This window comes from Anabrus simplex, chromosome 1 (assembly GCF_040414725.1).
Source record: "Anabrus simplex isolate iqAnaSimp1 chromosome 1, ASM4041472v1, whole genome shotgun sequence".
NCBI lineage: Eukaryota > Metazoa > Arthropoda > Insecta > Orthoptera > Tettigoniidae > Anabrus > Anabrus simplex.
The window spans coordinates 1,117,934,484-1,117,959,744 of NC_090265.1; the positions used below are offsets into that span (position 1 = coordinate 1,117,934,484).

At 38.2% G+C, this 25,261-nt stretch overlaps 1 protein-coding gene across 1 annotated transcript in view; it reads right to left on the reverse strand.

The window, feature by feature from the left end:
- Positions 1-545: 545 nt before the first annotated feature.
- Positions 546-25,261, reverse strand: part of LOC136876695 (uncharacterized) — a 33,747-nt gene continuing 9,031 nt past the window's right edge. Inside the window, exons 2-4 of the mRNA XM_067150596.2 lie at positions 20,638-20,938; positions 16,082-16,318; positions 546-907 (exon numbers count right to left, since the gene is read on the reverse strand). Of these exons, the coding sequence (XP_067006697.2) occupies positions 627-907; positions 16,082-16,318; positions 20,638-20,938 (819 nt within the window). The 3' untranslated portion in view covers positions 546-626. The remainder of the gene's footprint in view (positions 908-16,081; positions 16,319-20,637; positions 20,939-25,261) is intronic.

The window sequence follows — 25,261 nt, forward strand, 5'->3', positions numbered from 1 at the left end:
GCTCTGTATATGTGAGAGCATCCAAGAGATTACTGAGAGCAAAAGTCAAAGAACAAATCAGGCAAATGGAGATTGAGTAATAGAAAACATTGTAGCTTAACAGAGTCACACCACATACATGCCATATTAATTGACAGAACCAGAAAACTAGCCAGGGTCACACATGATCATCAGAGAGATGCCAGAAATAAACAAACACACTAATAATTTGAACCAGCAATGTGGCTACAAACTTTCCCAACCTTGATTCATAATCAAAGCTAAACAACTAGACATGGCCTATGTTACATACTGCTGTACTATGGGTAAGTCTCTACAGATATTGTCACTTAACCCTCCTCAAAACCTCCTCTCTGGCCTTACACGTTCCTCAGTCCAATTATAATTGAAAATGCCTCTACACAGCATGAGTGAAACATATGACAGTGTAAATAAATACATGGTCTAACTGGAAGAAGAATTAGGTAATAATGACACTGGCTGCGTAAACGTACAAATGAAATCTCTAATACGTCCAGCTTTTCAACTCTATGGATTTGTAAAACTGTTATTTTTATTTTGACATTTTGTTGTGTTTTTTCTTTTGTACACTTTTCACAATACGTCTTGTGCACAAAAGGCCACCATTATGTTGTGGGAGAAGAGCTGAAGGTACTCATCAGTGTTGTGTTAAGTTCAGTTGAAGTTTTGTCTGTGGTGAACAAGGTAGATAAGGTAATGTCTTCTGTTGGCATTTTGATTCCTACATCTCGCAACTTTTTGTTCTTGAGAAGATGCAGCATCTCTCTGCGAAACACATCTGGATGTTGAGTAACAGACAAGTGGGTGTCACGGCAATCCCGTGGTTCACGAGCTATGAGCCACATTCCTGTCACCATCTCTGAGCCTCCACACACACGACACTGACCTGTAAATATTAATAATTTGGTATTACTTGTATGCTTCTGACACATTCAACACCAATGGTTTTGTATATACAGTATGTATTACTGATAACCCACTGTATCAGACTCTCTGGTCTGGAATTATATTGCAGTGTTACTATAAACTTTGTATATATATTCAATCACCACTGATCTGAATTTAGGGCTGTCACCCAGGTGGCAGATTCCCCATCAGAGAAGCTTATCTAAAGGTACCAGTGTTTTAACTTCAAGATTTTTCTGCATTAATATGAACTAAGTTAAAGATAGAAAAATATTTTCGCTTGGAAGTTCAATTCTAGTCAGAGACCAGAAATGATATATTCTTCATTCTAGAGATACTGTCAGGCTAAATCTGTAAGTAAATATAATGAAGCTCAAAAACAGGGGTTAAAAAAAATAACAATCGCCAATATAAAACCAGCAGTAATATGCAAATAGCTTCCAAAAATGACTGCCAAAGATGGGGAGAAAAATTTAATTATGAACTCACATCATTTTAGTACCATATCAATGAAGGAAGGCGATCAGGGAATTTTACATGGAACCGAAACATGCAATAGTAAAACAAGGAAAGATCTTGTCAAAGAACACTTTTAGAAATAAATTTGACACTGCTAATTCTCATTTGAGAGAAATTTATGACCTGACTTGCAATGAAGATGTTGATAATATTATAGATATTTCTTCAGAACTAGTCTCTTCAGTCATAAATGAATGAAATGGCTTTTAGTGATATAGATGTCGATTGCCATAGGGAACCTGAAATATTTGTCCTGAATGAGTAAATTTATAATGCCAATATAGCTGATCTGTTATTGGATATAAATTTTCAAACTAACTCATTCCTGGTTGCCAGTGTTTCACCCCTGTGTGCTAAGTTGGGCTTATCAGTTGGTAGATAGCACACCTACCAAGCCACATGGTTAGTGCATACCGCGGCCATAGTGCATTGGCACTACCGGTAGCTCCAAGTAGCCTATGCAGTGGTCTCCGCAGTATGCATTAGCCATGTGTCTTGGTAGGTGTGCTATCTACCAACTGATGAGCCCAATTTAGCACACTGGGGCAAAACGCTGGCAACCAGGAATTATTTAGTTGAAAAATTTATAATGTCCAATAACGGACCAACTATATTGGTATTATGGCCTGTAGTGCCAGGAGTGTCCGAGGACAAGTTCGACTCGCCAGATGCAGGTCTTTTGATTTGACGCCCGTAAGCGACCTGTGCGTCATAATGAGGATGAAATGATGAAGACGACACATACACCCAAACCCTGCTGGGAATTTAACCCAGGACCACTATGACCAAAGACCAGCACGCTAACCATTTAGCCATGGAGCTGGACTTCAATCATAAGCAAGGTACTGATAAACACTAGTCCTGAGCCGGATAAAGTTGTACTTCAATATGACATCCAATTGCAGTGAGTGTGATAGCACATTATGCTAGGCTGAAGTAAAATAAAGGGAATTGTTTCAGACGTGTTTAAAACTTTTAGAACAGTTCTTATATTCAAGGGAAGGAATGAGATGGTTATTTCAAATTGGAGATCAGTCACTATCTGTTCTGTCGTCCGGAGGATTATAGCAGAAACATCAGATTGTGTCATAAGGGAATACGTTTTCTTAAACCATTGTCAAGGGGGATTTGTTATGATGCCTGGAACTTTTTGCACATCATTGATGGTATTCTCTGTACAGCTGTTTCACGCAAGTCCTCCGCATTCATAGTGTTTTAGATGTCAGTAAAGCCTTCGACAGCATCGGGCATGATCATCTAACCATGACCACTGAGCATTCTCAGTTACCTAAGGCTCTCAAACTTCTACTAATAAAACTACTTACAGAAAATAAAACACAGATATAAACACATGAAGGCCACACTAAGGAAATAAATATCAAATGTAGAGTGATGCAAGAAGGTCCAATATCACCTTTTTTATTTTACTAGGGTATTAACCACATATTAATGACATCTCTAAACAAGAAATTGCTGAAGCTTATGGTTTCAAATTAACCCGTGATACTGATACAGTAACTACATTATGTTTTGCTGATGATACAGCAATTGTCAGAAATGACAAAGAAGCAGCCTTGATCTTGATCACAAGTACCATAAATATGCTGCAAGAGATAGATGTAGAAATTAATACTAAGAAATCTAGAGCTATTATCATCCAAAATGGAATCTAATAAAATTATATCAATCTGTGGTAATATCACATGTACTGACAGTGATGAAGAAGTTAAATATCTGGGTGTGTCCTTCAATAAGGCACTGATATTCAGAGAAAATCAAACTGATATGCTTGCTGCCTCCCATTTGCTGCAACCACAACAAAAATTAACTGTTATAAATCAGTTTATAGGCCCCGGTTTAATATATCCTTTTCAGTCAGCACCTATAGAGAAAATTCCCAACAAATTTTTAATAAAAGTAGACAATTTAATCAAGAGTGCGGTGAAAGAAATTCCTCAGCTACCAAGTGACACACCTAATAGTATGTTGTTCACAAGCAATAAAAACTGTATAAAGGTGTGTCTATACTTTGTGCAACGTGGGAAGCAATTTCCAACAATTAAACATCAATCGCAAACTTGAAGTTAGAAACGATCCTCATGTTAATACTGTCAGAGATTATAATGCCATCAATAATTATTGCTTCTCATGGCTGCAAATAAATACTGATGACAAATCCACGTGTGTTAAGATGACTGAAGGAATTTCATGCTTGGAGTAAATACCAGCTCAAAGAGAGAGAAGTTCCCGATCTTGGTCACAAGTACCATCAATATGCTACAAGAGACAGGCATAGAAATTAATACTAAGAAATCTAGAGCTATTATCATCCAAAATGGAAAATTAATCTACAATTCTATCAATCTATGGTAATATCACAAAGGGCCATCCACCAATTCATGGGTGGTGAAATACAATGGGCTGTCTTATTCAGAATGGAGAAATAAGCTGAAAATGATGGCAATGGTCACCCCAGTGTGCACTCTACTTGGCCACTGCAGGCACTGCAATGAATATGAAACCCTACTGCATGAGCTCAGGAGCTGCTGTCAGGGAGAGTTACATCACATCAAGCACCATAACATTGTAAGATCTTTATTAGTGAACAGTCTCAAACCGAGCTCGATAGCTGCAATCGCTTAAGTGCGGCCAGTATCCAGTATTCGGGAGATAGTAGGTTCGAACCCCACTGTCGGCAGCCCTGAAAATGGTTTTCCGTGGTTTCCCATTTTCACACCAGGCAAATGCTGGGGCTGTACCTTAATTAAGGCCATGGTCGCTTCCTTCCCACTCCTAGCCCTTTCCTGTCCCATCGTCGCCATAAGACCTATCTGTGTCGGTGCAACGTAAAGCAAAAAAAAAAAAAACAGTCTCAAAGAAAAAAGCCTTGAAATTCATGAAGAAGTCCACTGTTTAGAAAAAGATGGAAGTAACCTAACCATCGTATTGATATAATTGCCATCAACCAGAGAAAAAACAAAGCAAAAGAATTGACCCTACGAAAAAGTTTGAAGACTCTCTTTCCCAGCCAGATGACATAGATAAAGAAAATCAGGTTATATATATGCCAACAATATCCTACTTCCAAAGATCCCACAATATCAGGAACATACGAGTAAGAGGGTGATTCTGGGTAGTAGAGGGACCATCCTCAGAAATATTATTGAATAGCGGCAAATGTACAGAATGAACCGAACTATGCAAGGAAAAATTGTTACCAGAATTAATAAATTCTCAGTGGCAATAATGTGGAACCATTTATATGGAATGCATAATACTCTTTTGTTTCTTTACGTCGCACCGACACAGATAGGTCTTATGGCAACGATGGGATAGGAAGTGGCCGTGGCCTTAATTAAGCTACAGCCCCAGACTGGTGTGAAAATGGGAAACCATGGAAAACCATCTTCAGGGCTGCCGACAGTGGGGTTCGAACCCACTATCTCCTGGATGCAAGCTCACCGCCCCTAACCGCATGGCCAACTCACCCGGTAACATGATACTTCATTTACTTCTGGCAACATTAATGATGTTCATATTCTAAGTTCATTGACATTTCTTTTACAAAAACAACAATTAAATTATTTTCAAACAACCTGTGAGCTATTCTGTGTCCTTTAGCAAACACACATTGGTGTCAGAATGAATAAATACGAATTTTTTATTCTGTTGTACTGAAAGATAACAAATAATTTTAAGTTACACAGGGTATCATTTTTACATGATAACATGACTAACTGCTGTGTGCCCATCATTGACAGGTTAGTTTTTTAATTGCAGCAGTAATGCCATCTAGCAGATATGAGACATAGCACACCTCTATTAACAACAATAGTCAGTTAATGTATTGTTATTTTTAGTAAGCTCTAGGGGTTTGGAACATAGTAGGTTATCACATTTTGTTTTTTTCCAGCTCAACAATATTAGGACATTTGAGGCCTGGCTTCCAACCCCACATTTGTTAATCATTTTTCCCTTCATTCCTTAGGTGATCATTCTTACATGATTTTCTTCTCATTTTGACAGTGATTCTCTGTATCTTCCTGATCAACAGAAGCTAACGATTACAAATAATTTTATATTACACAGGGTATCATTTTACATGATGTCATGACTAACTGCTGTGTGCCCATCATTGACAGGTTAGTTTTTTAATTGCAGCAGTAATGCCATCTAGCAGATATGTGACATAGCACACCTCTATTAACAACAATAGTTCGTTAATTTAATGTTATTTTGCAGGTTATAAAAACAATCATAATAACCACCACCAATGTACATTGCCATTGATAGACTTACAAGAAAACAGAAGTTATTCTGATTAATAATTAATTTTAAGTAAAAGTTAATATCCCTTCAGCCAATCAATACTCTTTATTACATATTATTTAAGCATACGGCATGTTTCCCAGTTTTTACTTACATCTGCATTATAGACTGTTATGAATGCCTTTCAGCCTGCAAGCCTCTGTGAATTTACTAAGTGCCTCCACAATCCTCTAATTGTAACTACTGGGCGAGTTGGCCGTGCGGTTAGAGGCGCGCGGCTGTGAGCTTGCATCTGGGAGATAGTGGGTTCGAATCCCTCTGTCGGCAGCCCTGAAGATGGTTTTCCATGGTTTCCCCTTTTCACACCAGGCAAATGCTGGGGCTGTACCTTAATTAAGGCCACGGCCGCTTCTTTCCAACTCCTAGACCTTTCCTATCTCATTGTCACTATAAGACCTATCTGTGTCTGTGCGACATAAAGCAAATAGCAAAAAAAAAAAAAAAAAAAAAAAAAAAGGGAATTGTAACTAGTTCTGTGGTTTCATTTAGTTTATCTCTTATCTTTAAATCATTAGAAACTGAGTCTAACCATCATCGTATTTGTCTCCCTCTACTATTTCTTTAACCCTCCATGACAGAGTCCATTATTCTTCTAGGTAGCCTGTCCTCCTCCATTCAACTCACCACGACCCCCCACCGAACCCACCTTATGCGTATGCGTACCATTTCATCCACTGAGTTCATTCCTCACTTAGCCTTTATATGCTCAGTCTGAGTTCTCTCTTGGCATTGTTCCCACCTGTTAGTACCATTGATCATCTTGGTACTTGTAGCTTATGAATACGATATCCTGAGTCTACCTAGCTATAACTCCCGTACAGCAAAGTTGGTTTAAAACAGACTGGTGTAAAGAGTTTTTTCTACGAGCTGCCTTGCTTCTTACATAATACCATTTATGGCAACTGCAAACTCACTGCATTAGCTTTGATACATCTTGATTCAAACTCACTTAATATACAGTACTACCAATGTGAGAGAGTACACATCCTAAATGCTTGAAATTATCTACCTCTTACAGCTTGTAATCCCAACCTGAAATTTAATTCTCTAAGGTATTTTTACCTACTAGGGGCTGCCTAACCGAGGCGGTAAAGGCGTGCTCGGTTCGCCCGGAAGGACGTGGGTTTGAATCCCTGTCAGGAAGTCGTAAAATTTAAGAAACAAGATTTCCACTTCCGGAGGTGCACATGGCCCTTAGGTTTACTCAGCCTACACCAAAAATGAGTACCAGGTTAATTCTCGGGGGCAAAGGCGGCCGGGCGTAGAGCTAACCACTCTACCCCATCAAGTGTCGAGGTTACAGATAGTGGAAGCCTTTACCTTCCACCGCTCCAAGGGCCTTCATGGCCTGTACAGAGATGACCTTTTTTTTTTTTTTTTTTTTTTTACCTACTGACATCACTTTCGTCTTCAAAAGAGTAATTTTCATTGCACCTATTTTCACTTTCCAAGATTAATATCTTGTTAATACTGTCAACACTGTCCAATAATACTGCCCTGCAAAATTCCCTTCTTAATCATTACAGGATCAGATAACGCTTCACCTACTCTAATTCTCTGAGTTATATTTTCTAGAAATGTAGCCACCTATTCAAACCACTCTTTTGTCTAGTCCAGTTGCCCTCATTTTTGTCAGTAATCTCCCATGATCTACCCCATCAAAAGCCTTGAATAGGTCAATAGTGATACAGTCAGTTTGACCTCCTGAATCTAAAATATCTGCTATATCTTGTTGGAATCCTACAAGTTGAGCTTCACTGGAATAATCTTTCCTAAACCCGAACTGCCTTCTATCACATCAGTTAGTAACTTTGCAAAGATGTCTAATAATCAGGAAGAATGCTTTCCCAGAGCTTATAAACTACACATGTCAAGCTGACTGGCCTGTAATTTCCCGCCTTATGTTTGTCACCCTTTCCCTTGTACACTGGGGTTACTATTGCAACTCTCTATTTATTTGGTATAGCTCCTTCCGTGCAAACAGTAATCAAAGAAGTATTTCAGATATGGCACTATATCCCAACCCATAGCCTTTAATATATGCCCAGAAATCTTATCAATCTTAGCTGCCTTTCTAGCTTTCAACTTTTGTATATCTTTATAAATGTCTGTATTATCAAAGGTAAATTTCAGTATTTCGCCATTATTAGTCGGCTCCTCTATCTTTATATCCAACTACCTTTACATATTGCTGACTGAATACTTCTTGTTCATTAATGATCCCAAGAATGTTCTTCGTGGAGCCTGTTTCTGCCTTAAAATATCTATATATGTCCTTGCATTGCTTCCTAAAATTCATGTGGTCCCCAATTATGTTTGCCATCATGTTTTCCTTAGCTGATTTTTTCACTGAATTCAATTTCCTAGTGAGCTCCTTCAATCTCTCCTTACTCCCACAACCATTCCTATTTCTTTCTAATTTACACTTCCTTCTTAATCTCTTTATTTCCCTGTTATAAAATAATGGGTCCTTGCTATTCCTTTTGCATTTTTAAAGGTACATATATCTGTTTTTCCTCAACAATTGCTTTAAACCATCGCATAGACTGTTTACATTTTTATTTACCATTTTCCATTGATCATAATTGCTTATTAAAAATGTCACCATTCCCATCTTATCAGCCATATGGTATCACTGTTAGTTCTACTTTTTCAAGATTCCTTTCTAACATTTATAACTCTGTTCATGATCACTTATACCATCTATCACTTCAGTTTCCCTATAGAGCTCATCTGGTTTTCTCAGTACAACGTTTAGAGTATTGTTCCCTGTAGTTGGTACCATCATTTCTGATTCAGCGGTCCTTCCTATAATAACTTATTCACCATTTGTTGATCATGCTTTCTGTCATTTGCATTCCCTATCCAGTTAACATTTGGCAAGTTCACATCACCCGCTACAATAAAGTTCCTCTCTGTATCGTTCCTCACATAGCTGATTATCTTATCAAATAATTTTGCATCAGCGTCAGTGCCAGCCTTGCCAGGTCTGTACACCCCAAGAATATCAAGTTGCCTATTGTCTTTAGAAATGAGTCTTATACCTAGAATTCATGTTTCTCATCCTTAATTTTTTCGTAGCTGACAAATTCTTCTTCCACCAGTATAAATACTACCCCTCCCATCGTTCCTAACCTGTCTCTATGATAAACACTCCAGTTCCATGAGAACATTTCCGCATCCACAACATCACTTCTGGGGAGTCTGAGACCTTGCAGCAAACCAAGACTTCATCTCAACAACTACGCAGGCCTGAGGCATCTGCATCTGTACTGACCAACTTTTGGATTGGTTGGTGGTGATGATGATGATAATATCACTTTTCATCCATGGTTCAATTCCTATAACAATATCTGGTAAATATATATCCATCAAATTACTTAATTCTATTTCTTTCTTTACAATACCTCTACAGTTTAACACTAACAATTTTGTCATCCTTACTCGACTTCATGCTTCCTGTACTGTCATCACCGCTCCCTGATCCACCATGTTTCCCTGAATGTACCTCCCTATGACTCTTCCAAACAAACTGCCTTACATGTACCATTGCGGTTCAAGTGAAGACCATCTGAGTGTAGATCCCTATCTCCTACCCACCCATTAGGATCTACAAATCTCACTCCCATAATCCCATAGTCTCCCAGTACAGTAAATATCTTTTCCCCTCTGTTCTCTGTCATATACCTTCTCTAGATCTATGAAACATAAACACAACTGTCTATTCCTCTCGTAGCATTTTTTTCAGTTACCTAGTGCATACTGAAAATCTGATCCTGACAGTTCATCTGTGGTCTGAAACCACACTCGTTTTCATCCAGCTTACTCTTAACCACTAATTGCAACCTCTCTTCAAAAATGCCAGTGAACACCTTGCCTGGTATACTGATCAATGAAGTACCTCAACAGTTGTTGCAATCCTTCCTGTTCCCTTGCTTATAGATCCAATCAAAAGGTACCTTACTAATGTTCCATGCTAAACTCATTACTCTGTGAAGCCATTTCATCCCTGTCTTCCCACTGTATTTCACCATTTCAGGTCTAATTTATCTATTCCTGCTGCTTTATGACAATGGAATTTATTTACCACCCTTTCCACTTCCTCAAGTGTAATTTCACCAACATCATTGTCCTCCTCCCCATGAGCTCGGCTGTTCATGCCACCACCAGAATGATTTCTTTTTATGTTGAGAAGATTTTCAAAATATTCATTCCAGCTGTCCAGTGATCCCCTGGGATCTGTTATGTGTTCACTGGATTTATCCAAAACACTATTAATTTCCTTATTTTTCCCTCCCTTTCTAAGATTCTTTATTATTGTCCAGAAAGGTTTCCATGCCACTTGAACTAGCATTTTCACATTATTACTGAAATCTTCCCACAACTTCTTGGATCAACAATTATTTGTTTTGCTTTGTTTCTTTCATCTGCAAACAATTCCCTGTCTGCATCAGTCCTTGTATGGATCTATTTCTGATATGTCTTCTTTTTACATTTACGAGTACTCTTACTTCATCATTCCACCAAGATGTTTGCTTTTCCCATCTTTACTCACAGTTGTTCATAGGCATTCCCCTACTGTTTCTACTACAATATACCTGTATGTCATCCATTCTCTTTCTATATCCTGAACCTGCTTACTGTCTGTTGTTTGGAACTTTTTACTAATCATGTCCATGTATTTTTCATTCCAGAGATTTTCTACCCTTATTCGTCTGCAGACAGATTTCACTTTCTTTATTACTACAGATCAGATAGTCTATATCATCAAAAAATCTCTGAGAAACCCGCACATTCCAAATAAATTTCCTGAATTCAAAGTCGGTTATGATATAGTCTAGTATGGATCTGGTAGTCCTACCCTCCCATGTGTAGCAGTGAATGGCCTTGTGGTTGAAGAATGTATTCTTAACTACTAATTCTGTATTAGCACAGAAGGCCAGTAAACACTTCGTATTCCAATCAAAAGGTATCTTCCCCACATTTACCCATCACCTTTTCATATTCTTCAGTTCTATTTCCAACTCTCAAATTGAAATCACCCATTATCACTATCCTATCCTTGTTGTTGATCCTGACTATGATGTCATTCAGTGCTTCATAAAACTTGTTAACTTCCTCCTCATCTGCACCCTTACATGACTTATAGACTGAGACAGTTCTCACCCTAATTCCTCCAACTGCTAAATCTACTCACATCATTTACTCATTTACGAGAATAATAGAAACAATGTTGCATGCATTAATATTCCTGACAAACAGTCTTACCCCATATTCTGTCCTTCCCTTTTTAACACCCATCAAGAATATGTTATAATCTCCTCTCTCTCTTCCTTGTTATCTCCCCATACTCCTAACACATCCAAACACATCCTCTTTGCTGACTCAGCCAATTCTACTTTCTTCCGTAAGTCCCATTAACCCGTTCAGTGGGCACAGCTACTGCAGATATATCTGCTAATTCTACATTTTTTCTCAGCTGCCCGAGTCGGCCACGGCCACTTTCAAACCCCACATCTACCACACCACTAGAGCTACCGACGTGCAACAACTATAGTGCACAATGGGAGACTTGAGGCTACTACCGCACACAAACACCAGTGGTCTTCAGTGGATAGTTGTGGCTGCAAAGTGAAATATATGAACACACATCTTGTTTTATATGTAAGTGGCCACCTTCAACCCCTATATCTACCACACCACCGGAGCTACCAACACGCAACAACCATAGTGCAAGATGGGAAACTCAAGGCTACTGCCACACACAAACACCAGTGGTCTGCAGTGGTTAGTTTTGGCTGCAAGGTGATATATATGGACACACACACTATTTTTATAAATACAGCAAAAATGTTTGGATTTTGCAAAGAAATGTAAGAACTGATATTTTGTTCCAATCTGAGCAAAGAGTGCAATTATTATGGGTACAAAAGAATTGAAAAGGATAATGAAAATCAAATTGAACTGTTGGAAAAAGGTGCACATTATTTCAATGATAACCTGGATGACCATGCTGATTTTGCACACTGCATTCTCCATCTTCAATTGTTATGGAAGCAATATTGATTGTGAACTACTTTTCTTTTCTGTTTACAATAACGTTCTTTCAGATAAGCATTATCGTCTTATGAAAAACAACGCAGATCATTTTTCAGATATTTATTTCGATAATTAAATGTTTTTTTAACCCATCTCCTAATGTATTAATATATTAACTTTATACTTATAAATATATTTCCAAAAATTAAAAGTCTTATGTATTCCAAAAATACCTATTGTACACAACATATGTTTTGTAAAATATTATATCTAGACTAGATGGAAACTGACACATAAACCTTACATTTTTACAAATGTTTTACTATTTCTTCACTTATTCAACCATAACCAACAGTTTTATACTTAATTCACAGGGAATTCTATGCAAATTATTAGGTATACTGAAATTAAAGAGTGGTAGTGTACGGCTGCCAATTATGCTTGCCATCACATTATCCTTAGCTGACTTCTTCACTAAATACAATTTTCTGGTAAGTTCCTTCAATTTCTCCTTACTTCCACAACTATGCCTAATTCTATTATTCTTTCTGATCTGCACCTCCTTAATCTCTGTATTTCTCTGTTATAATATAATGGGTCTTCACCATTCCTTACCACCTCTAAAATGCTTTAAGCCAGTAATTGCTTTAAACCCATCCCATTGGCTGTTAACATTTTTATTTACCATTTTTCACCAATCATAATTACTTTTTAAAAACTCCCTCATCCTGCTTTATAAATTATATGGTACTGTCTAACAGTCTTACTTTTACAATTTCCCTCTCTAACGCATTTAATTTTAACTACAACAAAAATAGCTGTGTGATAACTTACACCACATATCACTTCAGCTTCTTTATAGAGCTCATCTAATTTTATCAGCTCCACATCTACAATATCTAGTTGGTTCCTTCAATTTCTGATTCAGCTATCCTTTTCAGATTAACTTACTTACCATTTGCTGGTCATACTGTCATTCACATAACCTTCCCATGTAACAATTGGTAAATTAAGATAATTCACTACAATCACATTCCTTTTGTTGTCATTCCCCACATAATTTATTATCTTATTAAATAATTTTGCATCAGTATCAGCATCACCCCTTCCAGATCTGTACATCCCAAAAATATCTAGTTGCCTATTGTATTATCTTTAGAATGAGCCTTAAACATAAAATTTCATGATTTTCATCCTTAACATTTTTATGGCTTACAAATTCTTCTTTACCAACTGAGTTGGCCATGTGTTTATGGTCAAGTAGCTGTGAGCTTGTATTTGGGAGATGGAGGGTTCAAATCCCACCATCGGCAACCCTGTGGATGGTTTTCCATGGTTTCCCATTTTCACACCTTAATTAAGACCATGGCTGCTTCCTCCCCAGTCCTAGCCCTTTTCCAGCCTTGCATTGCCAAAAACCTGTAACGTGTTAGTGCGACGTTAAACCACTAGCAAAAAATTCTTCTTTCACCAGTATAAATACTCCCCCCACTTCCTATTGAATCTACCCTGCTTCTATGATGAACAATCCAATGCTGGGAAAAGATTTCCACATTGTCACATCAGTGGGGTGTTGAACAAGTGGTCATGTGTAAAGTGCATAATGTAATTTGTTATCTAGTGCATATTTTACACAAGATGTAGCTCCATGCAGATTTTTAAGTAGCAAACTTACAAGGGAAGGTCCTAACCCCAGTGAAAAATATAAATGCTTGAGAGGACAATCAACCTTCAACAGTTCGTCAAGACCAGTTGCCTCTGGTTGTTATGTCTGATTATGCTTAAAATTAGGGATGCTCTGGTTGGAGGGCAGCATCTTCAACAGATCTGGCCTAGGGCTGAAGAGGACCTCATGAACCAAAAGAGCTCAGGAGTGGTGGTGGTGATTTTTGTTTTAAGAGGAAGTACAAGTAGGTAATCATCCTTTCTGAACAAATTAAGTGGAAAAGAAAACCAGGAAGCATCATGCAGAACTGGAGCAGAGGAATGGGTGACATACTATAATGCAGAAGGCCAAGGAAAACCACTGAATTACAAAGTTCCCAGGATAATCAGATTGGCAGTAAAACTAAACGACAACTCCTTAAATGGGGGCAGGGGGGGTGAAGAATCTCCCACACTGCACATGTTAGATTAGGGACAGATAATCCCATTAAAATGGTAATGTGGAATACCTGTAGTTTGTTTGAAGTTGGCAAACTGCACAACACAATCCAAGAGATGAAGAGGCTGGACATTGAAATATTCGGTATCAGTGAAATGAGGTGGCTGGGCTCAGGAACGTGCCTAGTGGGTGAGTAGACCACTTACTACTGTGGAGAGGACAGCAGACAGCACCGCAACGGAGTTACACTCATCATGACCAAAGAAATGGACCAGGCCATTTAAGACAGTAGTGTCCTATGGTATCATGGCCTAAGTCAGTGCCACACTGGTCTATGACATGCAGGTCTACTCACCCATAGTTGATAGCATCAAGGACTTGATTGAAACCTTCTACAATGACTTAGAAGAACTTATCAAATCATTCAAGAACAATAGAACAGTCATATTAATGAGGAACCCTAATACAAAAATCAAAGAAGGAAAAGACAGCATAGTAGTTGGAGGTCTCAGGTTAGGAAATATGAATGGAGAGTGGGACATGCTTGTCCAATTTTGTGTTGAGCATGATGTGGTGATCATGAACACCTTCTTTAATTTGTGGAAGAGGCTCCTTTACACTTGGAAGTCTCCAGTGGACAACCCAAGGGTAGTTAGAATTCAGATAGATTATTTCATGATTGGAAAAAGGTTCTGGAATGCAGTGAAAGCCATTAAGACCATGCCAGGAGCAGACATTCCATCTGACCACAACCTGCTTTGAGCCACTATACACCTCCGACTGAAGAAAATACAGAGGATAAAAGTACCCAACAGACTGGACGTCAAAGTACTCTGCACTGACATTAAAAATCTAGAACAATAATTTAAAATCCAGGGAGACACTGATAATATGGAGGACATTTGGACTCAATTCAAGAAATGCATTATGGATACCGCACACATCACGCTTCAACATCAGAGATCACTTAAAAAGAAACCGTGGTTTGATTAATGCCATTCTGGCCTTCATGCACATGAGATGTCATTATAAAAATTGAGACCCGAATAGATACAGAGAACTCAATATAAGGTTCAGACAGGACATCAGGAAGGTCAAAGCCAAATGGCTTGAGGACCGATGTGCCAAAATTGAGGACCTAAATAGGCACCATGATATGTTCCATCTGCACAAGAAAATACATGATGTAGTTGGGCATAGGTGAACTGGTCAAATGGGCTGCCTGACAGATTAAAAAAAGCAACCTGATCCTGGATGTAGACATGAAAATGCAGCAATGGATGGAGTATATAAAAGAACTATTTGACAGTAATAGAGATGACCTAGAGCAAGAGGAAGTTGTGACGATCCCATGGATAACAATGGCTGAGGTAAAACAGACCCTAAAGAGGATGAAAACTGCAAAACCTCCTGGGTCAGATGTACCTCCACCAGAATTGCTTAAAATTGTGGGTGAGCAAGGGAGAAAAAATGTTGACACTCTTCAACAAGATTTATGAGACTGGAGAACTCCCTGATGACTGGTTGCAGTCAACGTTCCTGAGCTTGCCAAAGAGACTAAAGCAAGAGAACGCAAAGACCACCGTATAATCAGCCTGATGAGCACTGTGCTGAAAATCTTCCTACGGATAATTTTCCAACTTATCTACATGAAAATTGAAGAGCACATTGGAATCACATTTGGGGTCACATTCGTTTCAAAATCCACACATTTGTTTGTATGTTCTCCTACCACAAGTACATTGTTTCATATTAAAATGGCTTTAAGAACTCCAGTAAAAATTTTTAGTTTATGTTAGAAGGGTGGATGTCCTGGACTTCCAGCCTTTTAACAAACATTGATATTTCTCATTATATTCAGAGTTGGTTTACCTGCTAAGAAAATAAAGTAACTAAATGGTACACAATAAGGCAATACTGTTCATTGTTGATTTGTTTATATAACACACTGTTAGAGTTAACAGTTTTTGTCCAAGATGAGTGGTTCTGAATATACCATAAGGATGAGGTTTTTATCGTAAAAGAAACAGAAGAGCACCCTAGTGGATATAAACAAAATATAATTAAGAAGGCTAGAGTATTGGATAAAGAATATCGTAATCATGCTGGGATTTGAATTAGTCCTAATCTTCTGGTGATTATGAGATATTCATTAATACAGACCCAGAAAGGAGGCAAGTCTCTTGGTGACTGGATTCTTTGCAAATATGCTGAAAAGTCCACTGCGCTGGAAAGGTGCCTCTCCTTCAAATATCCAGGAGCATGTAAGCAGCCCAGAATCTTTTGGAGGTACACGGTTGGCCACATGAACCAACATGGTGCCATTTGCCATCACATCCATGTCAAGTCTTATCCCTGCAATGTCACTGACCCAGGAACCTCCTACTTGACATGGTAATCCTGGAAAATAAATGTAATCAATGTAAAATGTTTTTATTCAATTATTGTGTCAGAATCAAGATATATTACATTATGGAAATAATTATACATGCATAAAACTACTTTGAAATATACATAAACTATATTCTATATGGTCAGAGGATTATACTTCTGTGGACCAAATGCTGGCCACTTCAGATGTGTTTGGTGTTGCCTTGAGCAGGTCTTCTCATGTGCAACTGGCTGGGCATGTACCACATTACAATAAGTGTGCTGTCATCTATTCTTATTCTCACAAAGTGGAATCCACATTGAAGTGCCATTTCTTCAGATTTGTCCTACATCTTGTGACGGTTGAACACAGTCTGTTGAGTGACATCTAAGTCACCCAATCTGCTATGTAACCAGGGCAGTGATGTTCATCTGGCATCATCAATTGATCATTACGCTGACTTTTTGCCTGCCACTCTTGAATTCATGCTTGCCGTGATGTACTTGCAAGTACTTCAGAAGAAGAAGCTTCTTGATTTAAGTCATTGGCAAGCTGGCTGATGTTGAAACAGAGGATGGGCCTGAAATGTCATTGCCTCATTCTTCCCTTTCCTGGCAGCTATTCTTGAAAGGTGCTGGGAGGTGCTATACTGGTAAGACAGTAGAGTTTTTCCAGAAGTGTGAGTGAGACGTAGACAGCAAGTTGAGTGTGACATCCATGGTTTTTACATTGCAGGATTTATGTCATACTGGGCATGAATACTCAGCTACTCAGTTGCAGAATAGCACAGTGCAAGAGCAAATGTCTTCACTGCATTTGGGTGTGCACCCCAAGTTGTTCCAGTCTACTTCTGTACGATGTTATTTCTAGCATCCATTTTCTGTTTCATGTTTGAGCAGTGTTTTCTGAACATCAAAGCACAGTCAAGAGTAACTCCCAGATATTTTGGGGGGTATTCCTTTGTTCCACTGGAATTCCTCCCCAACTGACTTTCAAAGTTTGAAAAGCCAGCATTTTCTTAAGATAGAAAGCACAAGTCTGGATCTTAGATGGATTAAGTTTGAGTTGGTTTTTGTGCATCAAGAGCTTCAGACAGCTTCTACTCGACTGACTCTAAATCATCCCCTTGAACAGTTACAGCTCAATTATCAGCATAGATGAAATTTTCTGTTCCATCTGGAATAGACTGATTGTTGGTGTAAATATTGAACAGCAATAGTGCAAGCACACAACCCTCTGGGGCAGCCCATTCCTCTGTCTTCTCCATCTGCTTTTTTGCCCCTGAAACTCAACAAAGCAACTCCAGTTTTGAAGTAGATATTGAATGACACAGGGAAGCTTGTAGTCCTTCGTAATGTTATGGACTTTTTCAATGAGAAGACGATGATTAACAGTATCGTAAGCTGCCAAGGTCTATAAACACAGCTATGTGATCTGTTGCCTTTCAAAACTGTCTTCTATCTGCTGAGTTAGTTTCAATACCTGTGAAATACAGCTCTTCCCTTTCCTGAAACTGGCTTGCTGTGAAATTAGAAGTGGCTCTATCTTGTCCATCAGTCTGTGTAAGATAAGTATTTCTATAACCTAGTAAAGATGGCTCAAAAGAGAGACTGACCTGTAACTTCTAGAGTCATTTCAACCTTTTGCCTCATTTAGGAAGGCTATAACCCTTTGTTTCTGCAGATTCTTGAGATCTTACAAGATTTCAAGCAGTTATTTATCAGCTCTGTGGCAGGACCAGACTCTGAGATCATCCAGACCAGCATCTTTGCCAGTCTTATATTTACTTGAGGCTAATTCCAGTTCAGATGACTTGAAGAGTTCAGACAGGTTGTTGCTTTCATTGGCCAATTGTCTGGCTATTGATTTCTTTCCTACTTTGATGACAGGTGTAGGTTTGCCATTCATTAGGAGCTGATGGGCTATTTGATCTGTATTTATACTGACATAAGTACTGGTTTGGGAAGGATCACTGCTTAGGCATCTTAAAAGCCTCCAGGCTTTCTGGCTGCTTCTGCCCATGTCAACTTCAGCCACCAACTTCATCCATTGCTCCTTCTTTGCCTAAGAGATGGAGGAGAGAATACTTTGCACTGACTGAAGAGTTTACTCACTGGAAGTATCTGTGTCATAGAGCTTGCAGTAGTTTTCCAACAGGACTGCTGTTCCAGGAGTAATCTTTGAAGACAGTGTGTCCTGCAGCTTCTTGGAATAGATGCATGGGAACAGGTTTCCACAATGTCGAAAATGAATATTTCTCAGGAATTGCAGCAACTGTCTTAATCTTCTGATCTAACATAGCAGAGAATTTTGACCAATTGGCCTTCCTGAATTCTGTTTGAATCTAACTTCTTGTGGTTTTATGCCTGATTGAACTGAACTGAACTTGTGTCCTCATTCCAAGGTGATGCAGCTCTTTTCAGGCACACCCCCCAATGGAGGTGAGCTACATGTGCTATTTCAACCACATACCAGCCCTCCTGCCATTCTTCAATTTCTGGCAGTACCGAGAATCGAATCCGGGCCCCCGAGGATGGTAGCTAATAACACTAACCATTACTCTCCGTCTTGTGTAGTAGTAGTAGTAGTAGTAGTAGTAGTAGATGGAAGACTGCTTCAAACATAGCTCCTCCAAGGTTACAGTAGGAGTGGATTTTGACAACAGCAAGAATATTGGGAAGCTCGTTTATTAATAGCAAAACGGCAATCATCTTCAAGGTTCCTGAACCAACCCAATTCAAGACACATTTTGTAAATTCAAAACAAATAGCAGCCAGCTTGGAGGGAGTAAATGACGTGTGAACACTTAACAATATTCAGAACTGTGACAAAGGAAAGTCATACATTTATCAAAAACTTTTTTATCAGAAGACAAGCGGAATATTTTAGTGATAAAGTGCTGGAAACATTTTAACAATTGTTCATATGAATAGAAATAGTCTTTTTTAATAGGCTATTTAAAATCCATTTGCATCTCATTTCACTAACCCATTTAACCAGCACATTGTTTCCAACTCATTTTAATTTAATTTATATTTATGTGGTATTTAAGAAGAACAAGGTACCTGATTATGATGTACTTAAAAAGATAAACACTTAGTGAATCACCTAAGCAATGTGAACAGCTGAAGATGTTCTAAAAAGGAACAAACCATGTACTGTGTGTAATGAATTAATTTGCTAAAATGCAAATATATGTATCAAAAAGGTGGAAGATTGTTATTGTCATTAAGTCTTTGTAAATAGGATTTGATACAGAAAATGAAGCTGATTTCTTGCAAATACACCACTTAGTTGAGCAGCTCATCTCCTTTCTCTCCAAGTCTTCCCAGTCCAAACTTTGCAACATTTTTGTAATGCTACTCTTTTCTCGCAAATCGCCCAGAACAAATTGAGCTGCTTTTCTTTGGATTTTTTTCCAGTTCTTGAATCAATTAATCCTGGTGAGGGGGTCCCATACACTGGAACCGTACTCTCGTTATATATGCGCTCTCCTTTACATCTTTACTACAACCCCTAAATACCCTCATAACCATGTGCAGAGATCTGTATGGTACCCTTTATTTACAATCACATTTATGTGATTACCCCAGTGAAATATCTTCCCTTATATGTATTAACACCTAGGTACTTAACAGTGATTCCCATAAGGAACTTCCACCCCATCAATGCAGTAATTAAAACTGAGAGTATTTTTTCTATCTGTGAAACACACAACCTGACTTTTAACCACATTTATCATCATACCATTGCCTGCTGTCCATCTCACAACATTGTCAAGGTCTTTTTGCAGTTGCTCACAATCTTGTAACACTTATTACTCTATACAGTATAACATCATCCCCAAAAATTCTTATCTCTGATTCCAGTTCTTTATCATTCTATATCATTTATATATATAAGAAAATATAAAGGTCCAATAATACTGCACTGAGGAATTCCCCTCTTAATGATTACAGGATCAGATAATGCTTTATCTACCCCAAATCTCTGAGTTCAAATATAACCACCCATTCAGTCACTCTTTTGTCTAGTCCAATTGCACTCACTTTTGCCAGTAGTCTACCATGATCTGCCCTATCAAATGCCTTCAATAGGTCAGTTGCAACACAGTCCAGTTGACCTCCTGACTCTTAGTAGTATAGATTAAAGGTAATATTTAAAAATAATGTATATTTACATATAAAATGCTAAAATTATATAAGTACAGTATCGTATATGATAGATCTGTGCTTTCATGTTCATGAATTATTCAGAATCATAGTACTTGCAAACTGTTAACCTTGTAGAGTGAATATGGTATGTACAACTGTATAAACAATGATATAACTATTATTTAATACTTTACCTTCTTTTCCACCTGCAGCAGATCTGTCAAGTTTTATCTCCTCTAACTCATTCATAATCTTGAGAAGAACTTTGCTGGAATTTGCTACCATATCAGATGATTTTAATTTATTTGTGGTTGAAGTAATCTCTGTTCCACTGAGGCTTGTTTGATCATGAAGAGGGTTTTTATCTCTAGTGCTGTTATCGGCACTGATATTGCTGATGAAGTTTGTGATGTCAACATCAGCTATTGTCACTGGAGCCATTCCAAAACTTTCTAATGGAACACGTATTTCTCGGACAGGCATATGGACTGGACGCTGGAACATTACCATACATTTATTAATAGTCCCAGTATCTTACAGTGTCGCTGAAATTATTTTCAGTTGATGTTTGTACAGGATTTAGGTATGGCAAGAATGATTTAAGAATTTGATATTTACTGTTGTTCCTGTTTCTTGTTTTATATTCTTTACTATTAAAGGAAAAGTAAAATTAAGGATAGGGAAAATGTTAAAAAGAAGATAGAACAACATTTTACTTTTTTTTTTTTTTTTAAGAAGGAAGCCAACGCAAAATCAAACGTGGGAAATGCAGGAGTTTGTTTAATAATGAATAAGAAAATAGGGCAGCAGGTAAACTATTACAACCAGCATAGTGAACAAATTATTGTTGTCAAGATAGACACCAGTACAGGTCTATATGCCTACTAATTTGGCAGATGATGAAGAAATCAAAACAGTGAAGAGATAGAAAATTAATATAATATGGAATGCAGTGGTAGGCCAAGGAAGAGAAGGTAATGCCATAGGAAAATTTGGACTGGGACAAAGGAATGAAAGAGGAAGTTGGCTAGTTGAATTCTGCACTGATCATAATTTAGTCCTAGTAAATGCTTGGTTCAAACACCACAACAAAGACTGTACACATGGACGAAACCTGGAGACACTGCAAGGTATCAAAATAGACTTCATTCATTATGATTAGGCATTGATTCAGAAACCAGATGTTGGATTGCAAGATCTTGCCAGATGCAGTTGTGGACTCTGACTGCAACTTGGTGGTCATGAAATGTCATCTTTAAATTGAAGAAAGTGAAGAAAGGAAGGAATGTGAGAAGATGGGATCTAGATAAGTTGAAAGAAAAGAGTGTGAGAGATTGTTTCAAGGAACCTGTTGCACAAGGACTAAATGAAAATGCTGAGGGAAACATAATAAATGAAGAATGAAATCAGTAGGGCTGCTGAAGAAAGATTAGGAAGAGAGGTATGATCAAGTAAGAATTGGTGGATAATTCAGGAGATATTAGACTTGATTGTTGAAGGGTGAAAATACATAGATGCAAAAAATGAGGAGGGCAGGAAAGAATACATGCAATTAAAAATGTAGATATAAAGTGGAGGTCAGCTAAGGAAGAATGGCCAAAAGAAAAGTGCAAGGATGTTGAAAGTTGTATGGTTGTAGGAAAGGTAGATGCTGCATACAGAAAAATCAAGAAAATCTTTGGAGAAAAGAAAGCTAGAAGTATGAATGTTAAGAGCTGAGATGGAATGACACTTCTAGGGTAAGAAGAAAAGGCAGAAAGATGGCAGGAACATATTAAACAAGGGAAATAAATAGATGATAAGGTTCTGGAACAAGAAGAGACTGTTGATGCTGATGAAATGGGAGATCCAATTTTGAGGTCAGAATTTGACAGAACTTTGAGAGAGCTACATAGGAACAAGGCACTTGGAACTCATGACAATACACTCAGAATTACTGACTGCCTTAGGAGAAACCACCATGGCAAGATTATTCCATTCATTATGTAAGATATATGATACAGAAGTAGTGCTATTTGATTTTAGACAGAATGTTATTATACCTATTCCCAAGAAACCAGGTGCTGACAAGTGTGAAAATTGCTGCACCTTTAGTTCAGTATCTCATGCTTGCAAAATTTTAACACATATTATTTATGGAAGAATGGAAAGACAATTTGAAGCTGAGTTGGGAGAAGATCAGTTTGGATTCAGAGGAAATGTAGGAACACATGAAGCAGTCCTGACTACATCTTATCTTAGAGAATCGAATTTAAAATGACAAGCGCACATACATGGTATTCATAGACCAAGGAAAGGCATTTGAAAATGTTGATTGGACCAAGCTATTTGAAGGTAATCATGATCTGATACTGAGAAAGAAGGGGTAAGTACAATCTGTACAAAAATCAGTCTGCAGTGCTAAGAATCAAGGGTTATGAAAAAGAATCAGCAATCAATAAAGGAATGACAATAATGTATTTTAGTGTACCATTTGCCACCGAGGTAGACACCTCATTTGCAAATAAAGAGATTTTGATTTGATTTTTGATGAGGCAAGGCTGCAGTTTGTCCCCTCTTCTTTTCATTGTTTATATAAAACAGGCAATAAAGGAAATCAAAGTGGAATTTGGAAAGGGAATAACAATCCAAGGAGAGGAAATCAAAACTCTGAGATTTGCCGATGATATTGTTATTCTATTTGGTCTACTTCACAATATCTCAAGAAGAGCTGAAGACCGCTCAGGATGGAAAAATCTTGTTGAGGATGCAGTTACCAATGAAGTGAAGAAATGAGGTCATGACGCTCAGCAATGAGTAAACCGACTGATGATAATTATTTGAGTCTGCAGAAAATCTGGAGATATTGCAGTATTTTATGGACTCATTCTTGGAGAAGGAGTTTTTTTTTTTTTGCTATTGGCTTTACATCACACCGACACAGATAGGTCTTATGACGACGATGGGACAGGAAAGGCCTAGGAAGGGGAAGGACGCGGCTATGGCTTTAAGTAAGGTACAGCCCCAGCATTTTCCTGGTGTGAAAATGGGAATCACAGAAAATCATCTTCAGGGCTGCTGACAGTGGGGTTCGAACCTACTATCTCCCAAATACTGGATACTGTATTGAATAGGTAGAAATCAAAGTTTTATTGTTCTCCTTTTTACTGGATACTGGCCGCACTTAAGCGACTGCAGCTATCGAATTCGGTGGAGAAGGAGTACAAGATGAGAATAAATCTTAAACAAAACTAATGGAGTGCAGTCAAACAAAGTCGATGCAGGGAATATTAGATTAGGAAACAAGAGAAGAAGTAGATGGATATTGTTACTTGGGTCATAGAATAACTAATGATGGTAGAAGTAAGAAGGACTTAAAATACACACTAGCAAAATCAAGGAAAGCCTTTTTTAAGAAAAGAAATTTGCTCACTTCAAACTTTGATATAGGAATTAGAAGGCATTTTTGAAGACATTCGTCTGAACTGGGTTCTCACTAGTAACCTAAATCTGTTTTCCCTGCATTAAATTTAGTGGGATATCGGACATAAGAGTAACACTCAAGCATGTTTATCATTCTCTGAAATCATCATTTAGAAACATATTTTGCATGAACACCTGCAATGGCATAAAGAACTTGAGGTAAATATGTCATAAGTCAAACATAAAGTGCCAATCTGTGAAGTGGGTTATAAGAATCCCATTGTACACAGCCACTACAAGAAATACTACAACCAAATGAACTACATTGCTTAGAGCAAGCAATCAGTCAATTACTCTTCAAACTAATGCCTGTGTTCATCAGGGATCTTATCCTTGAAATTGGCATGGGTGAGCTTGCCAGTTTCTAAACATACTCATAACAGAAACAAATGGATTAGTGCTCAGAAACTCTGGAGTAAGTTCCCAGTTTATTTAGCAAATGGAAGTGTCGTTTGAATACGTATGCTGGTCAACTAGTGTGCATAGAAACAAGCATTATTGACACATTTCATTCTTCATAGAATTCCTTTTTTGTGATAATTTCACTTTTCCATAATAATTTCTCCTTAATATGAGGTGAAATCCGTAATAATTACACTACTACTACTCAATGTTCTCATTCCTGTCCTGAAGGAGGAGGCGGGCCTCCTAGACGGTGATGCCATCTCTCAGGCCAGGAGGTTTGTAACGGAGAAGGAGACGTGTGGAGAAGGTGAGAGGGTTGGCAGCCGTGGCCTATACTAGGAACTGTCCTGGCATTCACCTTAGTGCAGGAGAATGGAAAACCATTCTCAGGACAGCCAGCCCCTTTCCATCTTCCGAATACAGAAGTGCAGAGCTGTTGGACCTAATAATTATGAGCAGTCCATAATAGTTAGCACTTCTACATTATGTAAATTACATGGGTACCTCAAAAAAGTTTTTCATCACCATCAGTCTTGTTCAGTCATTCCATTCGGGTCCAGTCTTAGATCGAAAGCTTAATTTAGATGTGCCAAGTCATTTCCCAGTGTTTTCCCTGTATATTTTCTGTATTCGCTTTAAAAGTTGTTGCATGGCAAACAGACATCCGAATGACGAGTAATGCTACCTGTTAGTGACCATGGATGTAATACATGCAGTCTCAGAACTGTGCAGAAGAGTGTTCTGTTACTGTCACCTGTGGACACATGACAAGAACACATTTGTGTCCTGTGCAGTACACAGAGATGCCCCAACAAGTAATTACTGCTTTTTACAATACGTGCATAGTGACATTGCGCCAGCAAGGCCTGTCTGTGAGGGCAGTTGCTGGCCTGGTTGGTGTACTCCATAGCAATGTTGTCAGGACATACAGCCGCTACTATGTGACACATA